We start from the raw sequence: 14,893 nt of genomic DNA on the forward strand, positions 1-14,893 counted from the left end.
CAGAGCCTCGTGATCCGATCGCCGGGCAGCAGGGATACAGCCATGAAATGTGTTTAACACAAGCAGGAGTAACTTCTTGTGAAAGGCAGCACAAAAACATTTCCTGGTTTAACAGGCATTCTCATCATCAAAATATGCATTAGTATTGCTTATACATATTTTCTAATTCAGTCTTTTGTGCCGTATCTGGAAATACAGTACAGCGGTAACAACGTAATTAGTATTTTCACTAGCTAAATTACAGAGCTGGCTGTAGAATAAAGCACAGTAGCATCAATATTATCAGTTAAATATTATACAAAAATAACATCAATAGTTTTAGTATAGTCACAAGATATAATAATTTTCCTCTGTGATCCTTTTAAATTGTGTCAGATGAGGAAATCACAAAACCCACTGACTTTTAATTCAACTCTGATTCTAAAAATCAGCATCTCCAAGATTTCCTAGGTAAATTTTTATAGGTTCTTGAACAATATTTCTTTCTGAATATGGTATTAGTTATAAAGAACTTAAGTTCCACTGCATCAATTCTCATATGAATTTAATTTTCCCAGCACTTCTCTAAGTTAACAAAGGAGTAGAACAGATACTTGACAGATGAAGATGATGAATCATAGGGATTTGTAATAATTATCCAAGACCATAAAAGCAATCCTATGTCAGTGTGAGAAGTGGAACCACTGGCTTTGCAATCCAGTCTACTCCATATTTCCTTCCCTGCCAGTCACAAAGGGAGATCTAAAATTCCAACAACCAAGATACTGGAAACCAAACAGCCATTAAAGAAGAAATTGAGGTAAGCATGCTTTCACAGATTCCTCACATGGTGAGACAATTTTCTGCCACCCCTACAATACCCAGAAATCTGAGGACTCCAATTCATACCAAAGCTGAAAGCATCCCATGGCATTTTCCATGCCTAAAACTCCCCTTCGTCCAGGCTAATTCGCAACCCCCAGACCAAATCAAGAACACTTGAAGATCTACTCACACTCCATCCACTTCCTAATTACAGTAACTTTATGCTTTACTTCACTAAATGAGATTCATTTCCTCCACCAGTTCCATTCAACTCCTTCAACATTTTGTTCATTTGTTTGTTAAGATGCAGATCTCCAGCAGCTTGATCACTTCAGATGAGACAAAGCAATCCCTTGGTAAATCCCTCTGGACATGCAGAACATATTATATGCACAAGAGTTGAACTCCTTGAATTTCCCCTTTTCAGATCCTCTAAGTTTCCAGTCATTCAGATAAAGAAAGGAGCTTTTGTAGGCCAGTTAATCCATCCGCTGAATGAAATATGGTAAAAGTTTTACACATCCACATGTTCTGTCAAGGCCCTGGTTTACATCTGTAGATGTAATAATAACTGTAGTAATGCAGACAAAAATCATGGCTCAGGCCTCCAGAGAAGATCTTTGGAGATTTGAGTTGAAAAGTCCCCATGCTGCAGTCAAAAGAACAGGCAAAATGATTTAAGGGCTTACATTTATTTCTGCCGAAGTACTGGCTTAATTTTCTTTGTGTGTCTTAATAAGCCACCTCTGTGAGAGGGACTCTTACTTGAAATGCCTGTATGTCCTAAGCACCAAAGCAGGCACCATTGAGTGGTAAGCTGAGACAAACATCCAAAGGCAGTGTAAGGGCCAAGCTGCAAAATGAGCCTTTTGTTCATCATCTGTAGCACCACAGTCATACACTCACATGAAAACAGCATTTGAACGAATTAAAATGCAAATCTACATTTTATTATATGAAATTGAGACAAATGATACACACTTGAAGTCTGCCAGAGTAGCTATTACAAACATTAATATAGTTTTGGATGATGACTTAAACCAAATGAGATGGAATAGAAACACTGAAGAAACACCTTGTGAAACACTACAGGGAAAAACAACTCTTGCCATAGTTACATTAGTAAAATACAAATTAGCAATAATTCTGCTGTAAAGGGCTAGATCTATCTTGTGTAGACATGTACCTCCGGGGAAGCCCCCACCCACAAGGTGTATGTGCAAGGCAAAAGAAGAGGGAAGTGGCCTGCCATAAAGAACAATGGTGGGGGTATCAAACTAGGTGGGAGAGGACTTTGCACTGCCACAGCCTAATGGGCTGTGGCATCGTCCAGGAATCCTGCAACAAGAGGCCAAACAGCCACTGGCCTAGGCCAGAGCTGCCCAGCGGATGTAAAGATGTATTTATGCTGGGTCTGATTCAGATTGTGCTCTACACAATCAGATCGCTTTGAAGGTTTGCCTTGTGCAATCATTTCCTTTGTCAGGAATCAGAAAAAGACTGTGAAAAGACTGTGAACAAATTGTTTAGGCATTGAAATTTAACCCTGTGGAATCCTTACAGTGTAGCACAGTGTGACACAGCAGGAGCACATTTGTCAGGGGACTGAAGCCTCTTTGCTCTCTCTGCACAAAACATATACATTAGCATTGTGTGGGGTGGGGGTGCTCCCGAGCACACGAGGCAGCTATGGGGACACACAGCTCCATGCCTCTGCTGCCTCCCATCTGCACACAGCCCTCTGCGCCACTTCTGCTCTGCTAAGGAAAACAGAGGCTTCACATCCTTCAAGGCTGTCTTGAAGCCCTTCCATTGCATTTTGTTTCAGAGATTGTACAAGATTTGATTCTTAAATATCCAAAGTGCACATGAGAAAATTATTGAATATTACTCCTAACAACAATCTTGTTAAGAGTCTAGAAGTTTTTCCACTAGCATTAATAGTGCCAGAGTACCATAGCATTAATGTCAGGTCATATAAACACTAAAACCAAAAAGGCATTTGGAAGAAGCTAGTCAGTTCCATGGCTTTTCACTTAGTTGTGGGCTAAGGAAAGAACACATCTGGTGTGGATTTTATACCAACTTTCATGACACCAACAGCTTCTGTCTCAGTCTCCATACAGTAAGGTACTGTGCATCCCCTGCTCCTCCTGAAAAGCAGTCTGAGAGCATCAAGTACCTCACAGCAGGTACTGTTGTACAACAATGCTCTTTAGAAATAAATTTTAACACAGGATAGCCCAACAATGTTTCTGTGAAGTGCTGCAAAATATGCTGACAAGAATAAAAGAACAGTCATTTGGAATTTGGCAAAGAAAAGCCACTCTAAATAATTTCCGATTGCAATCAGTCTTTGCTCCTGCTGTACATGTAATAGATGAGACTATCTTCTCACAGATAAGATCCTTCTTTTAAAAACCCATTCAGTTATATGTTTAAGAAAGTAGGTAAGTTTCTCTCCAGTGGAGGTTTTCAAACATTGTCTTTCCTTGTGGCTGCCAGTATTTAGATATCCCATTCCAGAAACACTGTTTAGTAGTCTCTGGGAGAAATTTAAAAAAAAAACCAAAACAAACACCACCCCCCCCCCAAAAAAAAAAACTGCTGCAAATGAGATAAAGGAAAATGGTTAGAACAAAAAATGGTAAATGACAGTTACATATTAGGGAAGACAAGAGGGTTGTTTGCTGTGTGATACACCAGAGGAATAAGCAGAATATAAAAGTCTTTTCACTCTCCAAAAAAAGGTAAATAGTTTCAGGATGTTCTACAGATGGGAAAAAGCTCATACCTCTATGTCTATGTGATCTGCAGCTTCAAGACTTAACTTTTAAATGTCTTTTAACTCAATTCTTCATCTCTTTCAGCTCTTGAAGGATAAATCCTAAGCCACCTTAGTCCAATCAGTGTGACCTAAGTGTCCTCAGATTTCCTCTGAATGTGCTCAGAACTTATCTAACAGTGTTCCTGCAGCCAAGCAAATCTCTCTTCTGAGCCACACAAATGTGCTGCTGACTCCCACAGAATCAGAGCTCCCAGGGTCCTTCCCTTTGCACTCATGGAACTTCTGAGTTCATTCTGTCCTTCTCAAGAGAAACAACAATGCACAGACCAAACAGAGTATTGTTCCTTTCCTCCACAGTGAATCCTGCCTTAATTATGAGGACTTTGTAAAAGAGGTATTGTCTACCAGGCCAGGATCACCACACTATCATATCATGCAGAATTCAGGCCTTGTATCATCTTCAGATCTGATTATTTCTTTGTTTAGCTGTTACTAACATGTTTAGAGATGTAAAATCACAACACTTTGCTTCCTCAAAGGTAGCAGTAGGAGGTATCTCAGTGCAGAAAGAACTCCATAATTAAAAAAAAGCACAGGGGCCAGCTTTTCTCCCCTCATCAAGCTTGGGAAGCTTTAAACAATATGCAAAGTCAAAAGGGGAAAATGGTAATAGTACTGAGAAGGCTAAAATTTGAATGAGATAACAAACCTTTCTTGTGGAAGGAAAAGGAAATGACTGATTCTAAAAAAGCTTCTGTGATAAATCATCACCCCTGCATGAAATTCCATTCATATATGTGGCAATATCTGGTAGTAATTTAAAGAAAAACAAAAAGGAATAAAAAGGAAAAACTTAGCAACAAAAATGTTTATAAAGAACAAAGTATAGCTTGCTGGAATTGCTGAGCTTTTTCAGTAGTTCAAACGGTAGAAGGAGATTTGAGAATCAAGCAAGGCTTTCAACAGCTGTATTTGTATTACAGTCATAAAGGCATAAATGTGAAATGCAGCTCTAATAAAACACTGAAGTTTATAAAACTGGTTGGTAATTTTCCACCCTTTCAAGAAGCATCTCAGAATATCCAGGGGAATAATACCTGAAAGAGAAACATTTTGTTTGTGTGTTAGACTACAAGGCATGTTCTGTGCAAAGTAATGGAACACTGTGCATATTTCTACTGATCAGGAAAAAATCCTAGCATTAAACACTGGGCAAGAAATTCTACAGTTACTCCCCTACAATGTTTTAACAACCTGCTTTTCAACTTACATTATCATTTATACTTGGAAGTCAGGTTTTTAAAAATACCTTTAGCCTCTTTTAGGGCATGTAGGTAAGCAGCTACATTTTAGGTAGGTTCAGCTACAGCTGCCATAAGCATTGTCTTTACTAAGAAATGTAGGCTTCTTTTGAAATTATGGCCTTTAATAAAAAAGCATGAGTTTACACAGAACTGTCAGCTGCAAATGACAACAGTCTGCTGCTGTTTGTCAGACATAAGCACACACCCCCAAAATTCACATGAAGTCTACATCCATGTGAGGGACACTGGTTCTGGAATGAAAATAAAATAAACCTTCTCTCTCTAATGCCACACGAGGATGGACATTATCCAGTAGGTTTTCATTAGAGTAGGACTACTAGAGTAGGTGCCATTATTGTCCTGCTGTCATTTAACTGGCTTTCCACAATGGACCAACTACATGCACCCAATATGCAAACATCTAATCTGCATTTAGTTCTTGTTTTCCAGGTTAAGACTATCTGAAGTTTAATACTGTATTATTCTGAAATCATACATCTCAGTGTATTTCTAGTTTTGCAGGCATGTGAATTGCCACCTCTGAGCCCTGAAAGCTTCAACTATAAAGAGAGAAGAACACACTTCCATGTAATGAAGGCCTAAAATATACTCCAAAAAAATCCCCAGAGGAAAATTTCCCTTAAAGGAAAATCTATTTGCCTTCTTAATTTTCATTTTCTGGATAATTTCTGGATAATTCAACTCTTTTTAAACCTCACTTTACTTCTGTGATTGTAAAGCTAACTTTCCAGTGCATTACCATATTCAGTCTGCCAACAGCCTAAAATAACAGGTCTCCAGGACAAACCCAGAGCTGGATTCTATCACAGCTGCTGTGCCTCAGGCAGCACAACCAACATCAGGCAGTAGCACAGACAGGCAAGCAGGAGATGCTCAAAGGGGCCTTTTTCTCTATTACATCCCAGGCTAGATGAGTAGTTTCTTTTTTTTTATTTAAGGGGGGAAAATAGTTATAACAAAGAAACATTATTAATATCCAGACTAGCATAAACAAATTCCTCTTTCCCTCTGAAGTACTAGCTGCAGAATAAAATTTCTTTATGACTTTGCTTTTTCCCATTTGACAGCCACTGGCTTTTCTTTGTGGAGACAAACAGGACTTCGTATTGTGAGAGTTTCTAGCTACTATTAGCTGAAGAACTCTGCTGCTATAATTAAAATTGATGATGCAGATCTTCAGAGCCTGTAGAGGGAGTCCATGAGTACAACATCCTTCTGATGTGTTGATGGAGTGAAGGACTAGTAAATGGATATCTAGAATCTAGGAGGGCATTTCTCTCATTATTACAATTTAGGATGGTGACATTTTGACTGTAAGCTATTTAATAGTGTTTCTGTATTCATTAAGGGCAAAGTTCAACTTGGTGCAGACAGCTGGTGTATGGTCCTTTTATATAACACTTAAGCCTCGTGATGAGGCTCAGGGAGGAAGGGCAGCTGTGGGCAGACCAACTGTGCAGTAGAGCCTCTGGACCCTCTATACATCAGAGGAAGTTTCAAAGGAGCCTCTGAATACACTAGTTCAGACACACTATTACAAAAGTCAAGGATATAACCAGAGATTCACCCATACCTGTATTTTGGAGCCTAAGTAAGCCACAAGTAAGTTACCAAAATAAATTTTGCACAGACTTTTATAAATATGAGTGGTTGTACTGAAGACTCAATCTGTGCAGTGCAGGACTGACTTTTTGTCACACTTTCCTGCAAAAGCCTGATTATTTGGGCTTGGTTGACAGACAAAGAAATTTGATTCCAAATACAAAAAGAGAAAGCGTTCTAATGTATGTGTCCAGAGGTTGTGTTACCACTGGGGCAATTAACCAAATGTTACACTTTGGTTTTTTTAAAACTAAAATTCACAAAGGAGTTAAATTGCCATTTTAAATACTTCCTTTGTGTTGTTCCTGTGAAAAACATCTAACAATGTTACAAGTATGAATTCTTTACATTTCATTTTCCATACCTTACTATTTCCTCTGGATAGCAATTGTTAATAGTGTTGATATATTCCTGAAGAAGTGACCCAGGTTCTGCTTTTATTTCTTGAACCTTTTTAAGTCCACCAGTTGTTACAAAGAGACGACGTGCTTTACTGTCATGTGGTAACACCTACACACAGAATAGCATATAAAAAAAAAAATTCTTTTGAATTAATCTGTATGCCACTAGGCTCAAATATTGCTTATTTATTTTTAATTCAGAGGACAAATAAAATGGAAAATCAGAGAAACAACATCTGTAATGACTACTGTATTATAACAGCCAGTTGTATAGGGGAAAAAAACCCATAAACCAGCCCTTTATGATTACAACATAATTTATCATGTACTTTAATACATAACATATATAAAATAATTAATTTACTATTTATCCTTACATAAATAATATTTCTTGAATTATTCTTACAGAGACAATAAGATTGTGGAGAATAAATAGATAATAAAAACAGAACACTAACATGGAATAACAACAGCATCTGTTCCACTTAAACCGAGTTATTCAGGTCTTTTATGTCAATTCCCACAGTTTAATTGTAGAGCTGAATTTTATATCATTATAATGATCTAGTATAGATTAGTGCATGGAAACAATACTGAGAATTGTTGCAAGTGAACAATATAGCCTTGAAGCATTACATGTTACTATTAAATTCCTAGATATTAAAATCCTTTAACACACTACGTAGCCATGGAAGCCTTTTACAAACACACACACAAAGCAAAAACGTGAAGTTTCTGCAGCCAAAGGGGATGAGAAGCAGAAATGATCAGACAATAACATTCTGTGCTCCCTGAGTGATGCCAATACGCAGCTCTGTCCAGAGGACGGCAGGGAGGGAGGGAGGGAGGGAGGAATGAAGGAAGGGAGGTGGGGGCTGGGCCAGGCAAGGGAGAATGACAGCGTGTAGTCCATAGGCCCATAGGGCTGCAATATTATTAAAAAAATAATAATAAAAATAGAGAGAGAAAAAGACAAAGATAATGCAAGATGTCAGCTGCACCTACAGCAAAACCAGATGCATTTAAAACCAGCTCTGAGACTTACAGATTATGATGGCAAAATCATTTTTTAAGCTTCCACACTGGTCAGACATTGTCAGAAATTTGACTGTATTTCAGTGTAAAACAAGAGCCTCCAATGAGAAAGGGAATACATAAAAGGATGAAGAAAAAGAATAAGATTTCTTCTGCATACAGGCAAACACCCTTCATTTCTGTGGTTCCTCTAGGCTGTACAAAAATAACAGACAGGTAAAGAAAAAGCAGGAGAGCACAGAGACTTCTCGCTATTATATGCTCTACAGAAGTGTCAGGAAGAACTGTGATTTTTTTTTTGTTGTGGGAACTGAACAGACGTCTGTTTTCACATATCTCCCACAACAAGAATTGCCAAGGAGGAACTAGCAAGGAGACAGGATATGGCCCTTTCCCTGCCTTCCTCCTCCACACTGTGACTTCCAGGCTGGATAAGACAGCAGAAAACTCTCTTGGAAGGGGCCCTAAAGAGAGGGAGAACACCTCTGAGACACAGTTCCTTCCCCCAGTCCAACCTGAGACAGCACAGAATTGCACAAACCCTGAAAATGCTAATGCTAAAATGAACAGTCCGGCACGAAAAACAGATAGCACCCCATTTTGAAGCACAGCTTGGAAATAAGGCTTTTACTGTACCATAAATAAGCAACCAGAAGTAACAGACCACAGCTCTGAGGAAATGCCCAAGCTATGCTACAGGAGAGAAAAATGCTTTTATTACGGAGAACTTAATTTTAAGAGTATACTTCAGAAGAGCAAATGCCAGACAAGTACAGTTTAATAATGTACAGGCAAAGGAGAAAAATGAAACAAAACAAAATATCAGCTGATATGAAGGGCACAAAACCATTTCAACAGCAAGCAACATCCAAATACACACTGGATAACTAATTGTTATGCACTTTGCTCATTAATAGCTCCAGTCAGAACAGAGAAGCAAAAGGGACTGGATTCTGTGCAAACCTCCATTCTTTCAACAGCCTTAGTAAGAAGACAGGAGAAATTAAACTGTGACAATGTAATCAGGAATCTGCATTACCAACAGCAGTGCTTCCAGATCTGTCATAAGAGCTGAGTATCAAGACTGTTTTACTTGGCCATTTCCAGAAAGAGCATCTCACCAACAGAGCTTGCTAACCCTGCTAACAGGTTACACCACAGAGTATTGCACAAAACACAGTCTAGAGCTGAACAGGATTCCCACCACGAACATGACAGACGCTGCAAGTCTCCCAATTAGTTAGCAATTACTTACAAACTTTAAATATTTTGAATAAATTGTATCAATTTTACATGCTGCATTCAAATAAACAATGTATTTAACAACTAACTTTCAAAATTTTGAGAGCGATGAGAAAAAATTTGGAATTTTTACACTCATTTGAGACTGAAAATTAATCAGGATAAAAGGAGTGAAGCCTTTATATTATTGTAAAATATCTGACTTAAGTCACTCCTGTACAGACAGCTTGTAGTTTATCTAAAACAGATGTGACTGGGATTTATGTGATACATTGGCTCAGCAAAAATATTTGCACGTGAGTTAATATTCCACTTAATCTCAAGGGGCACAGAAGAAAAAAACACCTTGCTTATAAGAAACTGTTTTCCCAGTTTTAGGATGAATTATGGCAGATTCCAAATGAAACAGTATCCAGCTGTATCAGACAAAAGAACTGCTTTGAAGGGGATGCTTGAGGATCCTGAGAAACATTGACACACCTTTAGAGTGACTTCTTCTTTGGAAAGATAGCTTCCTTGCTGTATGGGAAACAATTAGCAATTAACATATTACTCACCAAGCAGAGCTTTTTTCTTACCTTACTAAACTGCCCAATAATATACTTCATAATACTGGGAGGGGCGTCATGAAGCAGTGGTTCAAGTGCTGGAAAATGCGTGCATTTCTGAAGAATATTCTTTAGAGCTTTCTTAGTCTATTGAAATGAAAAATAAACTTTCACTGGTAAGATATCAATGAAAACAACAAGAATTCATATATATCACTGAAGTCTGATCAAAAAAGCAAATTGATCAGAATTTTCAATGAGCAATTTCTGAATAGAAACTATGATATCAGGTCACTTAATGAAGAATCAATTCTTTACTTAGAATTATTAAATCTCAAAACCTACAGTGCATCATATTATTATTATTATGTTATCTATGGTCAAAGTAATGGCAATCTTCCTTTGACTATAATGAAAGCTGGAGTAGACCCTTTAGGTAAATTGAAGTACTCTAATATAATAAGAAAGTTAAATCAAAACACATTTCAAAAGATTGTATTTTAGAAGTGGCTTACTAGGAGAGGCTGCTGGTCTGGGATAGCAAAGTGCAGTACTGTCCAGGCAGGGGGAAAGAGAGAGAGTGAAACGATTTTGCATTGGTGCATATTTCTGAAAACAAACTCAACCTTGACGGATACATAGTAGTGACCTTCTTGGGCAGGATTACAGGTACAGCTAATTTGGCTTCAACATTTTTGGGAAATTACTATATAAAAGTTACTTTACAGATCTGGAATGTGGTATTTCAGTGGAATGTACAGAAGCATAGTGCAACATGGGAGATCATATCCTGTCCTATTACACTCTTCTGTTGGCTCACTTACTGTTGCTCAGAAATACACTTTACTGAACTACAACTCTGCTAGCTCACACAAGGAAAGGCCCTAAACGTGGGCAGTTGCATGTTTTAAAAAGCAGAGCCTTGATTAGCAGTTACAGTTTAATTATAATAATAAAAATGTAGGCAAAATTATTACAAGGACTGTAACATTTTCTACAAGAGCTTATACTTGCAAAAACAGAAATGGATAATTAGAGATGAGTCACAAGAAATTACAACATTTATGGGTCTATGCAACTCTGATCTAAACTGGAAAAAAGTAAGGGATTAGACTGTGGTGGCTACAGCATATGATTTGGTATATACCATATGCACATGTATTAGGACCAGCCAGTCCCCTAATAAATGACACAGACTTCAGATACTCTGCACCCAGGCAAGCTGTGACTCCGTGAGCACCAATAAAAACACATATCATTTAGTAGTTCTTAAGCACTTAAACCTCCTGATTACAATTAATACACCATACTGAAAATACTACAGATCTACTTGCTTTCATTTTAAGATCTTCTGAGCTGTGTGTGTCCATAAAGACATCGAGCAGCGTGGGCAGCACGTTTGCTACTGCAACATGACGTGCGTGCTCAGCACTGTGTCTTCCAATCTGTCCCAAGGCCCAAGCAGCTGCTGCCTTAATATGATCTTCATGTTCTTCTATCAAGCAGACACACAGTGGTGGTATTCCCTGTAGCATTAATCAAAAGCACAGCCTTTACAAATGTAGACCAGGGAATGTGAAACAGATACAGATAGTTAGAAAATGTTTCTCTATTTGCACTCTTCTTCTAAAAAAAGCTGTAAGAGAATGCATGCTAGTGATGCCATATTTTTACAGCATCATGATTAGCAAGAATTTTTAATAAATCTTAATAAATATAGTTAAAAAGAAACAGATTCAATGTTCTAAGTCAGAAAGCAGTTTGAACAAGCATGCAAATTTAAGGTATAAAAACAATACACAACATAATTCAGGCTGTACTGAGTAAAGGTGGCAGTTTTTCTCAAACTGAAAATAAAAGAATTTGAGTGCTTATGATTCCACGAAATCAGTTTAAGACCAGAAGGGCTCAATCACTTTTTTACTATCCACAGCACTAAATTTCAACTTATCAACCTCTTTTTGAGTCCAGTAGTTCATGTTTGACTTACCCAATCACCTCAAGAAGGGTTTCAACTCTTGATTTGCAGACCTCAAGAGATGGAGATCTCACATCCAGCTGTTACTAAAGTTGTTCTGGTTCAGGGTCTTTATACTTTCTCCACAACTACATAGTAGCTGGTATTTTATGCCAAACACTCCATCAGGAAACATTTCATGCTACTTTAGTAAGACAAGGCTACTAAACCTCTCTCCCAAAAACCTTTTTCTCCATCCCATGAATCCTTCCTTACTCTTTTCTGCAGTTTTCTGCTTCATTGTTTTGGGTTTTTTCCCCAAGATACTTTTCAAATAAAGACAGTGGAACTATATATATTACTACAACGAATAGATTAACTTCTCTTTTCCAGTAATGCTTCATCTTCTATTCTTTCATACCACAAAGGACTAAATTGTGGCAGGTTTTGCCACTGCATTACAGCAAAAGATCACAATGAAGTGTTTGTCCAGTATGATCCCAAAAATCTTGTTCAAAATTCATCCTTTCCAGGTTAGAGTACCATGGAATGGAACTATCACTTTATATCATAATATCATCAGTGTCTAATTGCACGTGGTTATGCCACAGGGCATTTCTTTCAAATGGTTCCAGTTTATCAAGTCTCATCCTCAGCATACATACCACTCCACAAGCTTCATTTCCCCTAAAGCAGTTTGGGTTTTTTTAAATGGATTTTGGGTTTATTCAGGTTTATTATTATTTCTTTTGTGGATCATTCATTAATATATTTAATTTCATCAAAGTTTGTCCAGATCCCTACAACAGCTCTCACAGCAGTTCCATTCAGTTATGATAGGAATTATTATTATTCTTCAAAAATCTAACTTAGGGACTTCCTCCAGAACTTAATCCTGGTTTCATCCCACTTAATGTCAAGCACTCAACAGCAGGAGCATATTTGCTCTAGGCATCTGTGAAAGTGGAAAGACACAGATATCCAGAGAAGAAGGGCCTCCAGAGATGGCAAGAAAAATGCATATATTTCTTCAGTTTTAAAATACAGAAGAGCATTTTTTGATCACTCCTCCTTTCCCTGCATACTACATTATGTTGTACCAACTTCCATTTTTCAACTTGCATTTCTACTAGAAGACATTTCTGTTCCTTTGTTTATATTGTTTTGTTTTTCCACTCATATAAATGTTTTAAATGACTGACATAGTGTGAAAATGGGTCAAAAATGTTAGTGAAATTGCTTTCTTCCTTCTATCATTAGTTAGCATTATTCACATCAGACTACTAAACCAGGCACTAATTTCACCTATTGCAAACATTGCAAATTATTCCTCTTCTATATCATTGCCCAGCAGAATTTATTTAAACCTGAAAACGTATAACTTTACTTATTTGAAATGTCACTCACACAACTGAATCAAACCACACTACACTGGAAACTGAGGTCTCTTCAAGCCTGAAGATTGCTGTTACAAGATACTCTAGCAGCACTAGGAGAGTCACGCTAGTACAGTGAAGAACACGCTGAAAAAACATAAATGTTTCAAAAAAGCTTTTGGTGCAACAACAAATACACAGTTTAAGAGTAGGAATCAGACTACAGAAATTCAGTGATTTATTTTGTGTACCCATGCAATTGCAACACAGAAGAATCATGCACTGTAATACCAACTAATCCAGGATGTTTTGTAAAAGGTTCAACACCATAAAGACACACTTTTATCAGGTTGCCACATAATTTCGGTCACAGAAAGCATCAATACTAGGAGAAAGTGCATTCATAGAGAGCAAGTATATAATCCTGTCACAAAATACATTCTCTGCCTATGTTAATTTGTATCTGTACCAAAGAATACTGCTGAAGAACTACAGGAAGACAACAAAGTGATAGCTAACCTTGGAGACAATCACTGCCATTGACAGGTTCTCCGAATGAGCTGCCACATAACCAAGTGTCATGATGCCAGGCAGTCTGACAGTCCCTCTGCAGCTGCCAATACAATCAATCACAGCAGCAACTCCACCTGAATTTACTATAAACTGTGAAAGCTGAAAAGATAAACAGAAGAGATTAGATACTGTGAAGTATCAACAGGCATAAAGTATCACATCAGAGAAGCCTTTTAATGTACTGCTCCTGTTTAACAAAATAAAGCTGGAATAAGAGTGATGTATCATTCAGACTGTTGGGAACTAAGCGCAGCATCAAGCTTTCAGGAATGAAGATAATTTGCTGCTGTGTTTTTGATCGACTTTACTGCAAGGAAAGCAGGACTCTGAATCCTTGATGCCGTATAGCATGGAATGACATATTCTCAACCCCATCAGAGAAATGTGCCAGTGACAGCCTATCACATGACTGATCTTGAAGATGCACCTACTGAGCCAGATACTGTTTCACCCTAGTGCCCCCTCACTCCCAAACTAACATCCTATGTTCTGTGCAGTGACAGAGGGAAAGGCCCATTCCTCCTCCCATCTGCATTCTAAATTACCTCTGTGGCATAAAATCCTTTGTGGATCCTCACGCTGAGGCATGAAGCCAAGGACAACCGTTCTGGATGTGCAAAACCAACTTGGGCTGGACCATTCTGCCATGTTAGCATGCTCTGAGGGAAGTGTCCAGGGAACCCACTTGATGGGTAATGGATTCTGCCCAGAATGCCAAATTACATAGCCTTGCTTATAAATGACAATCAAGCTATGCAACTTGGGCTTCTACCAAAAGCAAGCTTCTCACATCACTTGAGGGACAGTAATAGAAAATGTATGATATCAATAATGAATAGTATAAACTATTTCATATTATTACTATTATTATTTTCTTCCACATTTTTAGGTATATCCCATTCTCCCTACAGATTCCAAAGGAAAAGGAACATGTTCTTAAAATTCAAAATAAAATGAACAAAACTGAGGCACGTGAATTCCCAATCCAGTTGACTTCTATAAATATGAAATCCAACTCTGTCTTAAAGCCTTTAAAAGGGGATTGTTTTCTTCACGAAACAACCAGATGAAATTTTCAGTTACTACTTAGGAAAATCTATTCATGACTGTGAATTAGAGCCAGTGGAAACCAAGTCCTACGTCTGGACACAGCCATGTGCACCTGGATGTGTAGAGCTCCTGCCATGTCCCTCAGCCCTCACTCTAAGTCCCTTTGCTGCTGACCTTCACATCAATTTTTCT

The 14,893-nt window shown here is 38.0% G+C and overlaps 1 protein-coding gene across 1 annotated transcript in view; it reads right to left on the reverse strand.

Moving 5' to 3' along the window:
• Positions 1–1,732: 1,732 nt before the first annotated feature.
• SPAG6 (sperm associated antigen 6) overlaps positions 1,733–14,893 on the reverse strand; it is a 36,759-nt gene continuing 23,598 nt past the window's right edge. Inside the window, exons 7-11 of the mRNA XM_015615185.1 lie at positions 13,598–13,750; positions 11,080–11,271; positions 9,776–9,892; positions 6,884–7,029; positions 1,733–4,689 (exon numbers count right to left, since the gene is read on the reverse strand). Of these exons, the coding sequence (XP_015470671.1) occupies positions 4,623–4,689; positions 6,884–7,029; positions 9,776–9,892; positions 11,080–11,271; positions 13,598–13,750 (675 nt within the window). The 3' untranslated portion in view covers positions 1,733–4,622. The remainder of the gene's footprint in view (positions 4,690–6,883; positions 7,030–9,775; positions 9,893–11,079; positions 11,272–13,597; positions 13,751–14,893) is intronic.

Source organism: Parus major, chromosome 2, assembly GCF_001522545.3.
Source record: "Parus major isolate Abel chromosome 2, Parus_major1.1, whole genome shotgun sequence".
NCBI classification, from domain to species: Eukaryota; Metazoa; Chordata; class Aves; order Passeriformes; family Paridae; genus Parus; species Parus major.